Raw genomic sequence first — 20,855 nt, forward strand, 5'->3', positions numbered from 1 at the left:
TTCAGAGGCAGTGGTCTGACAGGTCTGTGCTGTCTTTTGAAACCTGTTTTTTTGTTTGTTTGTTTTGTTTTTCCTTTAAAAGTGTCATATTATTTCTTGGCATGTTATCAATTCCAGTAAAAGTCAAGTAAAGGAAATAAAGGACAGAATTTAAAATAGTTTGGCATACCTTAAAATACTGTGTAAACAGTGGGTGGATTGAAATTTAAATGTTTGGGTATCAGACATCCTGACGACGCCACCTGAACTAGAAGTGTTTTCTCAGACTCCCAGCTAGGATCACTTTTAGCAAGTGATAACTTTTCTTCCCATTGAAACGGGAAAATAATTAGGTTGTATTCTAGGTAATAAGTATTTAATACACTATTTTTTGGAAGGTTCTTTAGGTTTTGATTTTTTAACAGAGTCTCATGTTTCATGCATGTACACCCACATAAACATAAAATAATTAAAGTTTAAATATTAAAATTTTACTGGAACATTTTTGGATTATGTTCAGATGTAGCTCTCAGAGATTAGCATCATCACCTACACTGGGGTGGTTTCTCAAAGGAAAAAATAACCCCAAATGGTTTGGTTTTGTTTTGTTTTGTTTTGTTTTGTTTTGTTTTGTTTTGTTTTTTGAGACAGGGTTTCTCTGTATAGCCTTGGCTGTCCTGGAACTCACTCTGTAGACCAGGCTGGCCTTGAACTCAGAAATCAGCCTGCCTCTGCCTCCCAAGTGCTGGGATTAAAGGCATGCGCCAACACTGCCCAGCTAAACGATTGTTTACTTATTTATTTTAAGAATTATTTATTTAATGTATATGAGTACACTATAGCTGTCTTCAGACACACCAGAAGAAGGCATTGTATCCCAGTACAGATGGTTGTGAGCCACCAATGTGGTTGCTGAGAATTGAACTCAGGACCTTTGAAAGAGCAGTCAGTGTTCTTAACCACTGAGCCATCTCTCCAGCCCCCATTTTAAACAAAATATACATACAGATTTAATTTGATCTTGATAAACTCTATATAATATTGTCCATGTCTGACTGGACAGTTAATCCTAAGAGTACTATCATTTCTAATAATCAGCCACACAGTTTTAAGCTGAGTCAAAATTGTCCTCTCAAAACAGGAGGTTTTTAGACTTGAGCCGGTGACTGTGGCAGCCACATAGAGGATGGAGCTATGCTTTGTTCTTGTAGGAACAGTCTAAGTAAACCCAGACTGCCACAGTATGTGTTTAACAGAAATGGCACTCTCTCAGTACACTCTATATTTTTATTTGTAATTCAATGTGGACAGTGACCATAAGAGCATAAAGTTGTTCATAGACCAAACTCCATTAAAACCTAAATAGCTGTTCTGATTATGTCCCAGTTAGGAAGTTTTCCTTCTTGTTTTTCTTTTGTTTGGAGATAATGCCACTGTATATAGCACAGCTCGTCCCTCCAACTTAGTCCTTTTGCTTTAGCCTAGGTGTTGAGATTACAGGCATGTGTCACTACACCTGGCTTCCTTATTAATTCTGAAATTATGTTATATGTTACTATGAACTTGAAAAACGTGGTTACTTGCTGCAGTAAAACTCAAATGCCATTTTTCAGAGTTTTCATAAAAGATCAGTGTCAAATGTGCCAAATGCTTACAGTCGTAAAAGGTGTAATCAATCTGCAAATGTAAAAAGCTACCCTGACCAGTGAGTGGCTGTCATCTGTGGACAGTTAGAAGCCATAAGTTGTACCCCTAAGTCTTACCCATTGAAGTTTGGTGAAGTGTAACCTGTTGTTTGATTTTTCAGGTGCTCTTTCCCTGGGTTGCTACCCACCATTAGAGGGAAACTTATACCGGAAACTTCTACTGGTTCCTTCTCATTTATCTGAGATTGAAATGCTTTTAGCTATCGAAATATTTCTGGTGTCTAATGCTAGTATTATTCAGAGCCCGGGAACTCCCACACAGATGCTACAGATCGTTTTAAAAAGGTGGGTTAATAGAATTCCAGCTGTATTCTCTGCACATAGATGCAGCTCTATACCTGCCCCATAATGCAATGTGTGCGTGTTATTTATTTATACTTTGTATATGTGTTATAAACTTGGCTAACATTTAAACCAAGAAAGAACAAGACCTACGGAAGGCTTAAGACCAAACAAATTAAGGAGCTGGGGTCAACTTGAGTGGGGAGTGTGTTCATGCATGGGAGTCCTGGGTTTGACTCCCAACCAAAACAAAAGACCAAACAGGTTCATAACACCCAGTAAACACTTTAGTGATTCAAAGATGTTAACAGCTGTCTTAAAATATGGATATCCTTTAAGTAGCAACCCTTTAACTCTTTAACCCTTTAACTCCTTTAACTCTTGTGTTAAAGAGTGTGGTGCCTTAAAGGGTCTTTATCCAAAAACATTAGCTATGAATCCTTTCTTTATTCCTTATAGAGCCACACAATCTGACATAAATGCCATGCCAGTGTGGACACTTACGCAACCCTTATCTCTGGGAAATTGCTCAGTTTTTCATCTGTAGAATCTTAATTTTTAAATATAAAATTTAATATAAAACACATTTTAAAAATAAAAAAGGATACTTGAGTGCAAGATTCTCCCAGAATGAGTGATGCAAGTGAGAAAAGTGTAGGAAAACTCAGGTGCCTTTTGTGACTTCTCTCCAGAAAGATTGTGAAGGTCTGAGATGTTTCCTGTTTGTAAACTGGTGTACCACAGACCCATGAGACACAAGAGTCCTATGTTGGCGACAGGGTGCATTTTCTCGGTGGAACATGCAGCCAGATGGTCAGCTTATCATCCCAGAGTCCTACTAATAACCCGCAGGGACTCCTGAGCATGTGGCAGGTTCTCTGACAGGAAGGCAGGCCCAAGCCTCAAGAACCCAAAGCCTGTTTTCCATTTTCTCTACAGGAAGACACTGCCTAAGGCTGTCAGAAGCCTGTCTTTTGCTCCAGGAGAAACCGCCTTTGTCTTCCAAGTTTCTTCAGTATTTAAAGATGCTTGAAAATTGGAACAAGGAATAGTCAGTGTGTCTAACAGAAGTTCCCCAGATCTAGTTGGCTTGCGGGAAACTGTTCCCTCACATCCATCCCATACTCAGAAATGCTGAGTCTTCTTTTTTCAGTTTGTTTCAGAGTTGTGTGGTACAGCCCCCGTTTAACAAGAGGACATCATTTTCCTTGCACCTTTTTTTTGAAAACCCATTGAAACTAGCCTTTGTTCTTACAGCTCTACTTTCAGTGAAGGATGGGCTTCCTTTATTGACACCATGCACTGTGTGGCCCGAGGTGTCTAGGTTTTATTCTTCCTCTCTATTCACTGTTAGTGTGAGGGTAGTTGTAGCTCTAGTCCATAGCCATTGACATAGCTAGGTCTTCAGCCCTGCGGTGGGTTACTAAGCTCTACAAGCTATCCATTTGTAGACAGTTGTCAGTCTTCCAGGCTCTAAAATACCTCATCTCAATTAGGAGGCCCTAGAAGGCTCTTGGACACTCATTACTATTCTGAAGCATGAGCCTCATTGAGGTCACCAAGTGGCCTACACAAGTATTAATTTAGGTAGAACCATTCTCAGAACTTATGTTCATGACATGCAAGATACCAAGAGCAAGAAACACTCTCATATTTTAAATACTTTTAACTATTTCCCTTCTCCACAAGAAAAGCTACCATAAATTAAAAGTTTCATGCTAGTAAACACAATCACATGGATAGCAGATGGAGCTCGAAGAAAATTGTAACACTTAGTAAAGCGCCCATCAGGACCAAGGAAACCATACAGCTCCACAGTCGTTACTAAATGTTAGCTGCATATTAAGTACTTGCTTGAAGCTAGAAACAACTAATACCAAGAGAAAACTAACATGATGGTTAACCATTCAAGCTGTATTCAATACTAACTCAATACTAACATATACAGCTAAATATTTATAGTTACTAGATTTGAAAATATAAACATAGGTAACCAGCTGTGTTCTAGATGAGTGTTTCTCAAAGTACCAATTACTACTGGGTCCTAATATGAAATGCCTCTCACACTGTAAGCCACGGTTCAGAAAGCTTAAGAATCACTGCTAAGATGCCATGATGGTTTGGAAACAATAAATGCAGATGACTTTCCTACAGAAACCACACTTCTGCTGCTTCTGAGAATTCCTGCCTTTGGGTTCACTTTACAGATGTGAAGAAAGCAAATCTCGAAGCAAGGATGACTATCAAGCTGCAGCAGAAAGACTGATCGTGGCTGCTCGAATATCGGACCCCAAGCTTTTCATTAAGCACATGACTGTCAATATCAACAAAGAGCAGGTGTACAGTCTGGAGCACTGTTCTGCCTTGAAATGGCTGAAAGAGAATATGAAGTGGGCTGGAAAGGTTTGGCTTTTCACTAACCATTAGTTAGTAAAGGGTTGTTGTTGGGTTTTCTTTTTAAGTTCAAGTAATCATTGTTGAAAATAAAAGAATAAAAATAACTCATCGTATTAAACATGTGTATCTTATTGACACTAGAAATTATCAAATAGTTTTCAAGCAAAAAAATTTCATTTACATGCAATGGTTTATTAACAAAAAGTGATCTTTTAATTCTTTTTTACTTAAATTTAGAAGGACCGAAGTATGGAAAATTCCTTTTTAATAATGTAATTCAGAGTAAAAAGCCACACACTGGGTGCATTTAACATCAGTGCCCACAGGTGTTCAGTGTGGTGACTAAGAATCACCAAACGCTATGGATGACTTTTGCCTAGTCAGGGTTACTACCACTGGAATAAAAATGACAAAAAGCAACTTGGGGATAAATGGTTTATTTGGCTTGTGTTTCCATATCATAGTCCATCACTGAAGTCTGGGACAGGAACCCAGGCAGGACAGGAACCTACAGACAGGAGTTGGTGCAGAGGCCATGGGGGGTGGGGGGTGCTGCTCAGTAAGACTTGGTCCTCATGGTTTACTCAACCTGCTTTTTTATAGAACCCAGGACTGCCAGCCCAGGAATGGCACCACTCACAATAGGCTGGGACCTCCTACATCAATCACTAAGAAAATGCTTTCCTGCAGCATGATCTCAAGAGATGCTTTCTCAATTGAGGCTCCCTCTTCTCTGAGGACTAGCCATGTGTCAAGTTGATGTAAACTAGCAGCAGACTTAAAACACTAAAATCCAGGGCACTATATACCAAACGTCTAAATTACCCTCATATCAATTTCCTTTTAGTGTTTCATATGATTATTATGTGCATGGTATGGGAGGAGCACACATGCATGTGGAAGTTGCAGGACAGCTTTTAGAATGTGTTCTTTCCTTCTACCTTTATCTGGTTCTGGTGATCAAACCAAGATGGTAAGGCTTGTGGGTCTGATAGCAAACACTTTCATCTGCTGGTCAACGTGGCCAGCACAGTACTGTATGCTTTATGATAATGTGTGACTAATAAGTGTTAGACATTGCTAAAGAAAGTATTTTAAACAAATACGCCAAAATGTAAATATCTAACAAGGATTGTCCCAAAACACTAGGAAGTTAAAACTTCAGAAGTTGTCAGGTGGTGGTGGCCCATGCCTTTGATCCCAGCACTTGGGAGGCAGAGGCCAGCAGATCTCTCAAATTCAAGGCCAGTCTGGTCTACAGGACTACACAGAGAAATCCTGTTTCAGAAAACAAAACAAAAACTCCAGAAGCCATCTTCAGTATCTGTAGCCTATTCTCTTTAGCAAAATCCTCATTCTTAATACTACTGTAAGCCACAAATTCAAGTCGTTTAGGGGGGAAAAAAAACCCTAAATGGGATAATGAATGGGACAAGTATTTAAAGGTGTTCTTAAAATGGGTAGAGGAAGCGTCCTTAAATCTACAGTCTCACAAGGGCAGGAAAATTAAGTCCCAGCACTCTCAAGCTTGAGTGACGTGAGGCGCACACGCTGCCTCAGACACACAGAGAGACACAGGTGAAATTCGCGTGGGCAGGTATAAACCACGCTCCTGCAGACAAAGGGCAGTGATGTGGGCCACAAGGTAGGTCGGCTTCAGAAGAACGAAGATCCGAGAGAAGGGGTGGGAAAACGCAGGCTTCTTGCTGGTTGACCAAGCCAAGAGGTAGCATAGCGAAAAGCAGTTTCTATTCCATCATTTGCAGGTCTGGAGATCAGTTACAGACGACCAGTAAAGCAGTAAAAGCCCATGCTGGGTACACTGAACATTTAAAACCAGCCTAGTAAGGATGCGTCATGCACGTTTTCACAGCACTTCGGAGACAGAGGCAGGAGAATTGCCGCAAGTTCAAGGTCAGCGTAGGTTACAGTGTGAACCACTGTCTCCAATAATAATGAATAAATCCAGATAATGATTGAGGCAAAGTCAAGTGGGAAAGGTAAGCCAGAGGAACGGGACCTTTCAAATTCAGCTGCAACTGGGAAGCCTACCAAGAGGACCAACGGCTGCTCAGCGAGGACTGCGTCACCAGAGCGCCCTGCGCAGCTCCGCCCCTCCCCCAGACAGGGGGCTGCGCGTGCGCGTACTAGCCCCGCCCCTGGCTCCGGCTGCCCCTTTACCTTTGCTTATCGCCCTCCCACCTGCCTGCCAATCATCTTTCTCCCTCAGACCTAGTCCGGCGGAAAGAGCCGGCTTGTGTCTCCCGAAGCTCCCTTCGGAAACCCGCAGATAGCGGGGTAAGGACACGAACAAGTGCGGCTTTGAAGCGGGGAGGGAGGCCGCCGAGAGCCGACGTCCTGGCTGGGAGCCGCTTGCCGGCCTTGCGCAGGCGTTCTATGAGGAAGGTCGGTCCGCTGTAACCAATGAGCATGGTTCGTGCGGCCTGCAGGCTCAGAGTGACGGGGACCTCCAACCAAGGACCCAGGCCTGTGCGCAATCTGAGACAGTGGGCAAGACCTGTCAGGAGCTCCTTGCTTAGCGAAAGTTGCCCAGGGACTCCACACAGGCCTTGGTCTGTGGGTGCTGAGGCGGAGGCGAGGCTGTCAGATGGGAGCTGGGTTTAGGCGGCTGATGGGGCCCTGGGAGGAGCCCCACCCCAAGTTGCGAACCTACCAGTTCACCTCTAGACCTGGAATCAGACTTATGGCTAAGTAGACTCTTAGTCTATGAGGCATAGATTACTCAAACGTGGTCCATGAGGTGGTGCAGTACACCACGAGAGAGCTTAAAAGAGTGTGCTAATTCATTCAAGACATCCGTGGAGTGTGTGCGAGTGGATTTAAGATTGTAGGATAATGGTAATATCAGTTTGAGACCACCGAGTGGGATATGGCGCTCATAGTCTTAAAAAGGTGTCAGCGTTTGTTTGTTTGGTTGGTTGGTTAGATGAAGCATTTGTCTAAAGATGGCCTACTGAAAAGAAGCTGGAGATGCCTGCCATCCCTTAGTGTTGATGAAGGAATTTTAAGCTCAGGGAAATTGTAATGCTAGAGTAGGTACTGTGTGACAAACCTGATCCTCCATAATTGAAGGCCCAGTAGCACCAAGGCCTGTATATAGATGAGGCTGGGCCACAAGTGCCTGTATCTTTCTTGAAACTGTAGCGTTTGTAGCTATGATTTAACTCTCCAGCAAGATATAAAAGGAAAGCTAAAGAATTTATTATCCAGCCAGGTGATGGTGGAATACCATTAATCCCAGCAATGGGAGGCAGAAGCAGTTGGATCTCTGTGAGTTCTAGGCCAGCATGGTCTACAGAATGAGGTCTGGGACAGCCAGGGCTGTTACACAAAGAAACCTTGTCTCCAAAAACAAACAAACCACATCTAATACTGTTTCCTGCTTTGGCTCTTGGGCTCTTGTTGTTTGTTTACTGCCCTACTCTAAGTTGGAAAAAAAAAAAAAAAAAGCCTAGTCTCTGGTGAGAGGATGCATGCTTTTAATTCCAGCACTCCATAGGTGGAAGCAGGTATAGCTCTCTGAGTTGGGTGCCAGCTTGATCTACATAGTAAGTTCCAGGCCAGCCAAGTCTACACAGTAATATCCTGTCTCCAAAAACAAACAAAAAGAAACAGAAAAGAAAGGCAGGTAGGTAGGTGTGTTCTTTCATTACTTGAGAGAACATTTTTTTCTAAGAAATTACAAGATAGTTACAAAGGAAAACCATGACTAAAGTGAAATTTGTGTGAAGTTAACTTAATTGAAATAAGTTACTTTCAAATACAGATTGTGCCAAGAGGCCAAAGCTCAATCTTGAAGACCGCTATTTGATAATTCCTGTGCTTGTCCAAAGTAATGGACAGATGCAGTTAGATCTACATAACGAGTTTCAGGCCAGCCTGAGCTACATAGAGAGTTGTAGACCTTGAAGGAAGGAAGGGAGGGAGGGAACAGAAAATAATATCACTATTAAGTAGATTCAGATAGTCATTTATGCTGGCTTGGAGATGAATTTTATCCTTCCATATCTGCTTTCTGTCCACACTGTAGACCATTTCTTTAGGACAAGGCTTTCCAGGGAGTCCTCCCCACCCTAAAGGCATAGCCCCAGGAAGTATCCCATTACTCTGCAAGTCTGAAGCATTGCGTTCGCTGTTTTGTTTTATAGTTATCTGCTTGTGTCTGTGTCCTGCTTCTCTACACTTTCCTCATAAGCCAAGTTTTGTAAAAACAATTGTCTTAATGCTTCATTCTCAATGCTTTACCCTGCACATAAGCATTGCTGGAGTGATAAATTAAGGACTCAGAATGCCGTCTGAATCTGATGAGTGAGGAGTGTCTCTTGTCCGTCTGTAGCATGCCCGAGGTTTCCTCTAAATGGAAGGGCAGTATATTCTGTGAGTGCTGATAGACGTCATGAGAACTTGTCTGCAGGCAGAACTCCTGCAGCTGATACAGCTACAATAGGCTTTTAGAGCTAGTGTCACCAGCGTTCACCAGAACCTGCCCATGTTCTGAAGCAGTGTGTCTTCAGCCCTCTGAGAGTCTTTGATTCTCTGTATAGCTGACTGCAGCCATGGAAGAGACAGTCCCTTGCCACTGGCTGTACAGACTGAGTTCTTTCAGGGATTTTACTCAGTTGAAGCTGAGATCTTGATTTACGCTGCAGAAAAAAAAAATTCAGGTTAAAACAGTATGAAGACAGGGTAGAGCCTATTAAGTAAAGGTTTTCATATACAGTTAGGGGTGCTAACAGAAGACGTCTCTCTTCCCACAAAGGCAGTAATTATAGAAAGTGTTCATATTACATATCAAATTGAATGACTATAGCCCAGGAAGATGGATTCAGTTTTCCCTGAGTAATGCATTCCAACATAGAAGCAGTTACATGGGCTTTTAGTCACAGAACAAAAGAAAGTCATAAATAGCTGGTGGCACTATTGGAGATGGTTATGGAAGGTCAGGAAGTTGGAAGAATGATGCTAGGGCAGCCATGAAAGTCTATAGTCCATCTCTCTCCATCATATCTTCTTGCCTAATGCTATCTCTCTCTCTCTCTCTCTCTCTCTCTCTCTCCCCTCTCTCTCTCTCTCTCTCACACACACACACACAGAGAGTATTTTTTTTATCGCAGCAACAGAAAAATAACTAAACCACATGCTCACACGTAATGTGTGAGCGTTCTATTAGGTTAATGTGTTTACACATCTCACTTTGAGGATGATAACATGACGGTAATACGTTCTTAACTTGTTACTTGTTCAGTTCTTCTGTTCACTTCGTTCTTTAGGCAATTAATGGATGCTTGGAAGTTGGTGTGCTTATTCAGAAATGTTTTGCCACCTGAGGCCTTTGAGGAGGTAAGCTCTGTGGTGCACTCCATTTGTTGAAAGGAGGGTCTGTTATGTATCAAGCTAATTTCAACTTATTTTTCAGATCTCAAAACTGTATCATTTTATGGTTTTAGGCAGGAACAAAAAGAAATTAAAAAAAAAAAACAAAAAAAAAAAACCTAATATAAGTAGCCAAACTGACTAAGGCTCCATTCAAAGCAGGAGACAACACATCCTAACAGAATAGTTCTATATGAAACATGAAGAGGAAAAAGTAAATTAAACCTCTCCCAGAACAGTATGATGTTCCCAAACCACAGAGCGCCTACTTTGGTGCTTTAGAGTTTAAAAGAAAATGACTATAATAATTATACAAATTCCTCCTCCTGGTGCATCGTGGATATGCAGCACTTGTATAAGTAAGTACAGCTTGGATAGGTGGCAGTTTGTGGCACAGAGGAAGTGTGAGGGTTTGTAAGTCATAAAAACTCGAAGACTAAGGAAGGTCATTGGGGCCTGACTGAGGGGGGTCTCTGGAAGAGATAACGAGACAAAGTCTCATATAGCCCAAGCTAACCTCAAACTCATTGTGTAGCCATGGTTAGTCTTGAATTCCTGATCCTTCCCCCTCCACCCTTTTGGAGTTACAGACTTCTACCACCATACTTGACTACAAGTTTTTATAAGGAGTACTTGAGAGCAACTTAAAAGGATTGATTAAAGACTCAAAAATAGGCCTTGTCTTGTAGGAACTGTGGAAGTCATCAAAAGTGTATAAAAAATAAAATTGCAGCTGGGCATTGGTGGCACATGCCTTTAATCCCAGCACTTGGGAGGCAGAGGCAGGTGGATTTCTGAGTTCCAGGACAGCCAGGACTACACAGAGAAACCCTGTCTCTAAAAACCAAAAAAAAAAAAAAAAAAAAAAAAAATTGCCCTGCCCTCACCCCACCCTGGCTCTGTACTCCACCTAGGCAGCACAGTAGAGATGACCTTGGTGGGGGGCGGGGTCAGGCAAGCAAGGGACAGCAGGTTCCATCTCTCATCTGCACTGGGGTAGCACCACTCTCCTCTCTCTGGCTGCAGCAGGTGGATGAGCTAGCCCTGCCCCTTACTGGCTGCAGCACTGTAGAGCTGGCTCTGGCCCTGCCCTTGCCTGATGTGGCATTGGATGAGCTAGCCAGAGCAGTCCTGGAGAGCTCGCCCTGGTGGTGTGGCAGCAGGTGAACTCCTGAGCGACCAACTCAGCTACCTCCTAGGCCCAGATCCATGGCTTTGTGTTGGTCCACCCCAACATCTACCTGATCCATAATCTGCTGGAGCAAGTGAAAGAGCCTGTCCTGCAGAGGCAAAGCTGCAGGCTCTCCAAGACACAGGGCAAAAACAGGATATCAAAGAGGAATCCCAGTGAGGGTTTGTTATAGATAGTGTAGCAGAAGCCAGTGGCCTTGAAACAGACCAGTGACTCATTGTAATGAACATTTGCAAATAAAGCTGTGTTGGCCAGAGTATATAGTGTGTGACGCATTTCAGCTTCCACAGTGAGGTGTTTTTTTTTTTTTTAATTCTGTCTTATTTTACCTTCTTTGGGGGGCAAGTTGCAAGGGCAGAGGGTGGTTATGAAGAGACGGGGACATGGGTGGAATTGGGGTGCGTGATGTGGGACTCCCAAAGGATTAGTGAAAAGTTTTTTGTTTTTGTTTTTTAAATAAGAAGTTTTAAAAAGAATAAAATGAACAGCATGTAGTATTGTTTGTGAAGACAGACAGGCAGGCTAGTGAGGAGGCTACATAAGCTGCCTCAGCGATGACAGTCTGGTAGCAGAGAAAGTAGACAGGACCGATTTCAGGAGGCAGCATAAAGAGAAGCTGCCAGGCTAACTTGAGAACAGGTGTAAGTAGTGTGACCTCACTTGGGTTTTGTGCTCTGGCAGCATCGTGAAAGGACGTTATGCCACAGAATCAAAAATAGCAGTGTGAAGGTGGGGATCCCGGTGCTTTCAGAGGCCAAAGCAGGAAGATCTGAAGCTCGGGCCACCTAGGGACAAGTTAAGAAGGAGAGGAGATGAGTAAGGGATGAACTGTCTTCCTTGCCATCCATCTGTCTGTCTGAGACAGGTTCTCACTGTGCATCACTGGCTGGGAAAGGACTCGGGCTTTCATACTTATACAGCACTTTACCCACTGAGCAATCCCACTAGCCGCCTTTACTGGACCATCTGTACACTTACATTATAAAAGGCTCAAATACATATAAAATACAACAGAAGGTAACCTGAAAATACACCAGTTTATTTTCCAGACTTTTAAATCTTCTGTAGGCTGGAGGGGTGGCTCAGAGGCTAAAAACATACTTGCAGAGGATCTGAAGATCCCCGCACCCACGTCAGGCTGCTCATAACTGGTCATATGTATCCAGTGCACTCTTCTGGTTTCCACAGACACCTGTGCATATTCGGCGTTCAGGCACACAAATACACATAAAGAAACATAATAATCTTTTAAAAAGAAATCTTCAAGTTAGTTCTGGACTCTATCATTTTAACATCATGAAGCATTTCCAGAGACTCAGCATGCCTGACAGGTTGTAAAGCATGCCGTGCCCAACAGTTATAAGACACTTCTATGTGGAATAATTAGAATGGAAATGGAAATTGCAGTATTCAAAGATCAGCACTGTGAAATTGCTCCCCAAGAATTCTAAGTCATTTCCTTTGGACTAAAATACTGTAGTATTATTTTCATTGAAGAAAATAAATAAACAGTACTTTAAGAACATTCCAGACAGTTTGAGACACGATTTAAGAATGGGAATGTGGAGTTGTCTGATTAGAGTTCTGTTACCACTCTGCTACTGAGGAAACTGAAGGATCCCTTCCTCTCAGTACTGAGGTTCTCGGGGTATTCCCCACTGTACTGAGAAACAAGGCATTCTCCACTGCACTGATGTAAATTAAGGAGAACAAAACAGAACCTCAAGGAGAAAACTGTCATCTGCGGTGAAGCCAGCTCCTAGAGTGCCGTGGAGGGAAGTTCTGCTCTCACTCACTACAGCTGCGTGTGCCGCAGTAAAGGGTTTAGAACTACGCTATGTAGAAACCTGGCAGATTGCAGCAAATCAGTTTCCACCTTACTCCGACTTTACCCCATGTGGTACATTTAGGTTGGCTGCACCTCCTACATGGTGTTGGATGGTAGATGTATGTACGTCACAGAGAATAATCCCTGTGTCTCTGATAGGTTCTGCCTGAGGAAGGTCCTCCCTCATTGGCTTCACTACTCTCGAGCTTTATCAGGGGCAGAAGCCATCAATGCCTTGAGGCCTTTCTACTTTGCAGTTCATCCTGATTTCTTTGGACAGCACCCCAGGGAAAGGGTAAACACTTATTTTTTAACTTATTGTCTATGTGTCTAGTTGATTTACCTTTGAGTCAATATAATGCTGAAAGTCCTGTCAATTTGGATTATTCTGTCATGATAACGGTTGACATAGAAGCAATACTAACTTGAAAAATAATGGTTTCCAATTAGTAAATGTAGTGGATGTTTGTAATATAGCAGTTGAAACCGTTGTTTATTCGAAGCTACCATTATTTATATAAACAATGAAGTTGCCACATAAGCTGAAGAGTTTAATAATCATGTTTCTACACTAGTTTTTGGAGGAAAATGAAGGGCTTGAGAGGAAAATGCCTTTCTTCACCTGATAGAATCTTTCTTGTGAGGATGCCCTAGGCAGAGTTTCAGTGCCTGGAGACCCCCTGTGTCTACTGTGTGCTACTGAACCTGTGCTACCTGTCTTGTGCTCAGGGGATGCAAGCTGTCAAAAGTCCTGGGGCAAACTCAGAACCATTGCTATTGTTTAATATTAGATAATATTATAGAGCTAAGTGCATTAGAATTAGCTCATTAGTCTCTTTTTTTTTAATTGACATTGATCCCTAATTTAACCTGAAATAACAAACCCTAGGCACCAGGCTCAAGTGAACATCCCTGCCTGGTAGTGGTGTGCAGCACACCTTGAACATTGCTGCACTTCACTGCTGGGGATGAAGCCCTGGCTGTAGTCTACACTGTGGAACAACCAAGAGCAGGCTTGCTCTCTGCCCTGTACAGCTGCCCACTAACAGCCAGTCTTCTACTTTAGTAAACCTTGTCTGAATATAACAGCTTTTCTGAGTTGTATGAATCCCAGCCAGCCACTGATCCTGGGTGTGGTCTTGGGCACTCGCTCACCCAGCGTCTCTGAGCTGATCGTGTGTCTTCCCTCCCTCAGCCACTGTGCTCGGAGCACTCACCTTCGGCAAGCCTTTGTGCTCACTGCTCGCTCAGCTTGGACTGTCCTCCTCAGAGATGGCTTACCTCTGCCTCTCAAGGAGCCTCTCCCAGGCCACTGACAGCTTTGACTCTACCTTCCTTTCCAGTGGCTCCTCTTCTTACCCTGTATCTGTTTCCATCCCCAGGTGCCTGACTCCTTGTTTATTAGGTTTGTTGTTTGTCCTCTATCATCAGCGAAATGCAGGCCCATAAACGCTTCTCACTCTTCTGGCCATTACCCATGAAGCTCTGGCTCACCCTGCTCTCTGCTGAGTACACACTCAATGCTTGTAGCATCCTACTCCAAGACCAGGAGTTCACATTGGCACCCACTGCTGTGGTTATTTTCCTTTTAATACTCTAATTTTAAAATATGGACTATTAATAGATTCAAAATTCACAGATCAATACAAAGTTCCCTTAAAACTCTCAGTCTGGTCCTGCTTCCTTTGCCCCCGTTTCTGTTCATTTGCTACAGAACATTGTGTATACCGACCCCCACCAGACCCTTCCACTATTCTGGCAAAAATAAAAACATCAAAAGTAACTTTGTAACTTTGAAGATTTCAGTTTTATTTTGGGCAGAGTTTGGGCGTGGTCTTTGGTTTTGAGACAGGGTGTCACTATAAGCCTCAGAAATACTCTCAAATTCAGGACATTACTCCTCATGCATTAGCTTCCCAAAGGGTTTGTGCCATCCAGACCTAGCCCTTTTGGTTTGTTTTGTGGTTTTGTTTTGGGAGTGTCTCACTAGGTAACTCAAGCTGACCTCAGACTTGCAGTGAATCTAGTTGGGGTTGTCTGTGAGGGTGATCTCGATGTGATGTCTGTCACTTCATAGGTGATCCAGCTGGGTAGGCAGGTGTCCTCTGTCATCCTCACTCTACGTGTACCTATCCCTCCAAAAGCTTGGTGCTTGGTTAAAAAGGATGACGTTCTCTGATCAAGTAAACTCTTCCATCGTCTGGTATATCCCAGTAGCTGTGCTCCTTACCAGAACCTCCAAACAAACTCTCAAGGTCCAAATGCTGGCTGTGATTTTAGGAGAACACTCCTGCATGAGGCAAGACTTGGCCTCACAGTGGCAGGAAAGGACCTAACTTGCTTAGGGAGTTTTCTGACCAAGAATGTCATATAATAAATTCTAGAAACAAAATGCAAAATGACTTCTACTCTCAAGACGTTGTATGAAGGAAGATAGATTTAAATAATCAGAAGCAGTTGTTATTGCTGGGCATGAATGCCTTTAATCCCAGTAAGGCCAGGAGGACAAGGCCAGCCTGGGTTATATAGTAAGAACCCTAATCTCATCTCAAAAACGAAACAGTTGTTATTAATCTAGGCTTAGAAATGCACAGCTTTACAGCACTTTGGAGACTTAGGCATATATACCTTATATTCAAGTTCAAGGCCATCCTGAGCTTAATAAAGATACTTAGAAAAATAAAATAAGGCCAGCAAGTTAGCTCAGCCAAGAAAGGCATTTACAGCCAAGGTGGTCAACCTGCATTCAGTCCCTAGAATCTACTTGATGGGAGGAAAGAGCAGATTCCAGAAGATTTTTCTCTGAACTTCACACATCTGCTATAACATGCATACAACACATCCATACACACACACGAGCACACACACACACTTAAAATATAATAAAAGAAGCAGTTACTGTTCCTGCTATTCTCTACCAACATTTCTTCTTTCTTATACAGCAGTTGACCTTGGAGTCCCTTCATGTCTGTCCATCTGTATCCCCTCTTTTATGCTTCTCTTTTGGGGACTGTGTACTACTCCACTAATCAAGAAGATGCAATTGTTATATATATCAAAAAGCACATTATAACCTTTACTTTTAAAAAGCTGGATTTTCTCCTATCTGGTTATTTGTCTTATGGTTTTTGTTTACTACATATATATGGGGATTTTCTTAGTTCTTCTGTTTTTATAAAAATGCATCCCAGTGGTCTGTCATGGAGATATTATTAAATATAATAAATCTAATTATATAATCACTAGTTTATTGCTTTGGTATAGCAGTCATAACTATATACTCCTACGTGATGAAGGACTCCAACCACCTTTTACCCTGACACTTGCATGATTACAGTTACGTGTTCTGTGTCTCACCTTCAGCAGATATCCATTGTACACAGCGTAATGTGGAACTAACCTTCCCTTTTACCAAACGATCTGTGAAATCCCACCATTTCTTTAAGTATTTATGTTCGGTTATGTGTATATGTGTCTGTGTTTGGGTGAGTGAGTGCATGCGCCCGTGGAAAAGGGCGTTGGTTCCTCTGGAGCTGGAGTTACAAGCTGTTGAGTATGTGCTGCCACATGGCTACTAGAAACTGGATCCAGGCTCTCTGAAAGAGCAGCTGGTGCTCTGACCATTAAGCCATCTTTCCAGCTCACAATTTAAAAAAACAAAACAAAATAGCATCTCGCTGTGTAGCTCTATTTTTTTGTTTGTTTGATTGGTTGGTTTGGGGTTTTTTTTTTTCTTTTTGAGGTTTGTTTTTTTTTTTTTGGTTTTTTTGGGTTTGTTTTTGTTTTTGTTTTTGTTTTTGTTTTTTGGTTTGGTTTGGTTTGGTTTGGTTTGGTTTGGTTTGGTTTGGTTGTTTGGTTTGGTTTGGTTTGGTTTGGTTTGGTTGTTTGTTTTGGTTTTGAAACAGGTCTGGAACTCACCGAGATCTGCCTGCTTCTGCCTCCATGTGCTGGGACTAAAGGCTTATACCACCAGGCTAAGTTCCCTCAACATTTTTTTAACAGTAAATTACTTAATATCTTCAATATATTTAAAGACCACATAATGATTCCTTCTTTCTTTACTCATATGTAAATACCCTTGTTTTTGTTTTTTTTTAGGAAGTCAATGAAAATTCTCTTAAGAGATTAAGTGTCTACTTAGAAAATCTCCAGAAACCAGGCTTCAAATCTCTGAAACCAACTCAGCTTACATTTTATATAAGAGAAAAAACAGCTCAGAATTCCTCTGAAGGCCAGGAGCCTATCAGCACTACCACTCCCGGTACGTTGTTTATTTCTATGGTATCCCTGACTGATTGCTTCATGTGAAATGTGCTCACTAAGTCTGACATTGCCAGAATATCTTTGGATTTGAGCCTTGATTATTGACAATAATTGTTTTTCTAGAATTAGATTCTGTTCCTAGCTGGATGTGGTTAAGCAAGTCATTTTTGTTTGTTTAAACAATTGTTTCCCAAAGTATTCCAGCCAAATGTTGTTTGGGGTGCTTGCCTTTAATCCCGGCACTAAGGAGACAGAGCAGGCACATCTCTGTGAGTTTGAGGCCAACCTAGTCTACATAGTGAGTTCTAATCCATCCATGATGGTGTGTAGCCCAAAGAGAAGCCAGGTGATGGGCGAGCAAGAGCACTTCAGTCAGTCAGTCAGCAGGGTGGGGTCTGAGCTAACTCACACTGTTCAGATAACCTGGGAATGAGATGCCTGAGGATGCTTTGTTAGGGCATTTTTTTCTATTTTCATTACAATACATTTTATTCTTAAAATCATTTTTTCAGCTCTGGCTTCTTTTGGTGGTCCAAGTGCAAGTGAACTTTATTATCAGAATAGGCATTAAAACAAGATAGGATTCAGTAAGAATTTCTCTGAATTAATGCTTAAACAAGTAGCTATAGCCAGCCCTGGCTGAGCAAGGTCCAGAAGTCCTTCACTGTCAGCTAATGGTTAACTGAAAACTATTCATTAGGCAGAAATTAAGTTTAAAATGAAAGGAAACTTGATTTTTTTTGTTTTTTGTTTGTTCGTTTGTTTGTTTTTCGAGACAGGGTTTCTCTGTGTAGCCCTGGCTATCCTGGAACTCACTCTGTAGACCAGGCTGGCCTCGAACTCAGAAATCTGCCTGCCTCTGCCTCCCAAGTGCTAGGATTAAAGGCATGCGCCACCACTGCCAGGCAGAAACTTGATTTTTAAAAAGATAGTATTAATACATAAAGGTTTTTTATATTCCAGAAGAAATCAGAATGTCTCCCTTACAAAATGGACTATAACTCAGATAACAATAAAAGAGCAAGCCAGAATGACCAGGTGCTCCTCTGTCTGCTGGTCACCCTTTACACCAATATTCTCCACACACGGTAAGAGTGTGGTGGAGGCAGCAGCAGAAGGTTCTGGTGAGTTTAAGGCCAGCCTGGGCTATAGAGTAAGTTACAGATCAGAGCTATATAGTAAGACCTTGTCTCAAAAAGGAAGAGGAAAAGAAAAAAAGTAAAGTTTCTTCATGCTCTGATGTGACTATGTAAATTCAGACTTTCTTTTTAGTTCTGGGGGGTTTCATATACATTAACTAGCCAGTGCTTTTGCACGTGAGTGGTTTTATTCCCAGCCCCACAGAAATATCTATAACGTACCTTGTAATGATCTCACCCAAAACAGCGAAACTACTATTCTCAAAAGGAATCCTAAGGAACTAAAAACCTGTCATTTTGGATAGCAGCCTATATGATAGAGTCAATGATCAATGAATTGCTAAACTAATATGGAAAGTACAGTTTATTCCTTGACTTAATTTAAATTTTTTATTAGATTTAATCTTTTTTGTTTTTGTTTTCAAGACGGTTTCTATGTGTAACAGCCTTGGCTCTCCTAGAATTCACTTTGTTCACCAGGTTAGCCTCCAATTCAAGAGATCCATCTGCCTCTACCTCCTGAGTGCTGAGATTAAAGGCATGTACCACTATGCCTAGCTAGATGTAACCATTTTTCAGCTGAGTATTTTGCGTGCTTGTATGTCTGTATATCATAGGCATTCTTGGTGCCCAAGGTCAGAAGGACATCAGATCCCCTGGAACTGAAACTGCAGATTGTTGTAAGCCACCACTTGCAGGACCAAGTGCAGAACCATCTGTCACCCCAACTCTGCTTTTTAAAACCAGAGCTTATGTAGATCAAGTTGACTTTGTGGCAGAGAGTCCCCAGCTTCTGCCCCCTGAGTGCTGGGTGTATTCCTGGTGAACTATTAAATTCGATATTCCCGGCCTTCAAGGGAAATAGTTGGAATGTTTCTTTTCTCCTGCCAGTAGTCCTCAAACTGATCCTGTTAAGAAAGATATCTTACATGTTCTGCATTGTGTGTGCTTGTCGAGCAGAGTGTATCTGCAAAAAGGTGTTAAGCTCTGGCTCTTACTTAGAGGGTTGAGGAGATAGTTCAGTCAGCAGGGTACTTACCATACAAGAAGAAAGACCTAATCTCAGATTCCAGCACCTACATAAGAAAGCCAACTGTGACAGCATGCCATGTAATCCTAGCACTGCGAGGCAGGGTGGTTGTAACGGGAGGATCCCGGGAGCCCAGGAGTCAACAAGCTCCACTTAAGGGGTTACCCAGATCCCTCAAAATCAGGTGGACTGTGCCAGAAGAACAACCCCTGAGGTTGGCATTGACCTTCACAAACATGCCCATACATAGACACGACGGTGCACACACCAACACACACAACCAGAAAGCAAGGCAGGGAGGCAGGCAAGCAAGGCACATTTCAATCTCACATAGAACACTGGAAATTACTTTCAAGCCCGTCACTATTGGAAGTGATAAATGTGTCGTGTTGTTAAATTGACTCGTGTGCGTGTAGCTGCTGAAAGACTCATTTCTACATATAGACGTGGAAGGGGTTGATCCGACCGAGTGAGAGTGAAACCACCAACCAAGCTCTGTTTTCTGTCAGACAGGGCTATCTCCCTAAAACAGGGTCTGAGAAAATAGCATTGACTGTCGGAGACAGTCGTTTTTTATAGCCCCCAAGCTGCAAGGCTGGGGCTTTCCACGGGTTGGGCAATTTGTAGTTATGTAGGAAATTGGCTGAACATCTCAAAATGATTTGACAGAACATCTTAGCAGGGTAAAGGTGAGGGTATAGTCAGTGTGGGTGTGGAACAAGTCAAGTTCAGAAACATGGATCAAGACAGTCAAACCAAAGTTTTATGAAAAATAAAGGATGAACTTATTTTGACTTTGTAACAAGAAGTCAGGCTGGTCCACCAAATTAGGTGGCAAAAGGCTCAAAATAATAGATCCGTAGTGATACCATCATTACTAAAAGGAACAATCTAAAACGAGCAAATGTGTGTCTACAAATAGACATGCGGATAAACATGATAACATCAGCATGTATGTCATAATACAATTCAGAGAAGAATATAGTAGCAGTTTAGGCCAGCACTAAGAGAGCTTGTACGAGGGAGCTTGTAAGTGTTCCACAGATGAACCCTCCAATATACCAAGCACTAACTGTGTGACTCTGAGTACTTGAAGGGTTGCTAATGTGATCAAGGAATACATTTAAGTTTTATTTAAATGTTTTTTTTATGGTGGCAGTGATGGTGGGTTTAAGAAGTGGTTATTGTTTTGTGAAAAAAAAATTTAGCCCAAACTGGTCTCAGACTCACCATGTAGCCAAGAATAACCTTGAAGTCCCATTTATCTGTTCCCCGCCCCCCCCCAACACACACACACACACACACACACACACACACACACACACACACACACACTGGAGTTACAGGCCTACACCACCATGTCCAGCTTATTTTCAATTATTTAATTAATTTAATTGTGAACATCCACATTGCATGGCTAGCTACATGATTAATACATGTTGTTGGAAGACTATGTACCAACAGTTAACAGTGGTTACAGCTAGTAAAGGTATGAGACTATATGCCTGTTAACAGACTTTTACTCATGCGTATGTGCATGAAACTTTACAAGGAGACTGTGCTGATAAAGTTTTGTAGCCCAAAATGGTAGCACAATTTAATCCCATCACTTGGAAAGCAGAGGCCAGCAGATATCTGTGACCTT

At 42.1% G+C, this 20,855-nt stretch overlaps 2 protein-coding genes across 9 annotated transcripts in view; both read left to right on the forward strand.

Moving 5' to 3' along the window:
- Topaz1 (testis and ovary specific TOPAZ 1) overlaps positions 1–4,479 on the forward strand; it is a 51,065-nt gene extending 46,586 nt beyond the window's left edge. For both annotated transcript variants that reach the window (XM_076917394.1, XM_034484261.2), the window contains exons 19-20: positions 1,787–1,970; positions 4,175–4,479. In XM_076917394.1, the coding sequence (XP_076773509.1) occupies positions 1,787–1,970; positions 4,175–4,394 (404 nt within the window). In that variant the 3' untranslated portion in view covers positions 4,395–4,479. The remainder of the gene's footprint in view (positions 1–1,786; positions 1,971–4,174) is intronic.
- A 2,026-nt stretch (positions 4,480–6,505) lies between these two features.
- The window catches only part of Tcaim (T cell activation inhibitor, mitochondrial), a 31,978-nt gene continuing 17,628 nt past the window's right edge, over positions 6,506–20,855 (forward strand). The window contains exons 1-4 of one of the 7 annotated variants that reach the window (XM_076917813.1): positions 6,506–6,662; positions 9,656–9,725; positions 12,861–13,073; positions 16,877–17,039. In XM_076917813.1, the coding sequence (XP_076773928.1) occupies positions 9,663–9,725; positions 12,861–13,073; positions 16,877–17,039 (439 nt within the window). In that variant the 5' untranslated portion in view covers positions 6,506–6,662; positions 9,656–9,662. Of the gene's footprint in view, positions 6,771–9,655; positions 9,726–12,860; positions 13,074–16,876; positions 17,040–20,855 lie in introns of those variants that run through there. The other 6 variants (XM_076917809.1, XM_076917810.1, XM_034484264.1 and 3 more) reach the window with 6 other exon arrangements.

The sequence above is a fragment of the Arvicanthis niloticus genome, chromosome 21 (genome assembly GCF_011762505.2).
Source record: "Arvicanthis niloticus isolate mArvNil1 chromosome 21, mArvNil1.pat.X, whole genome shotgun sequence".
NCBI lineage: Eukaryota > Metazoa > Chordata > Mammalia > Rodentia > Muridae > Arvicanthis > Arvicanthis niloticus.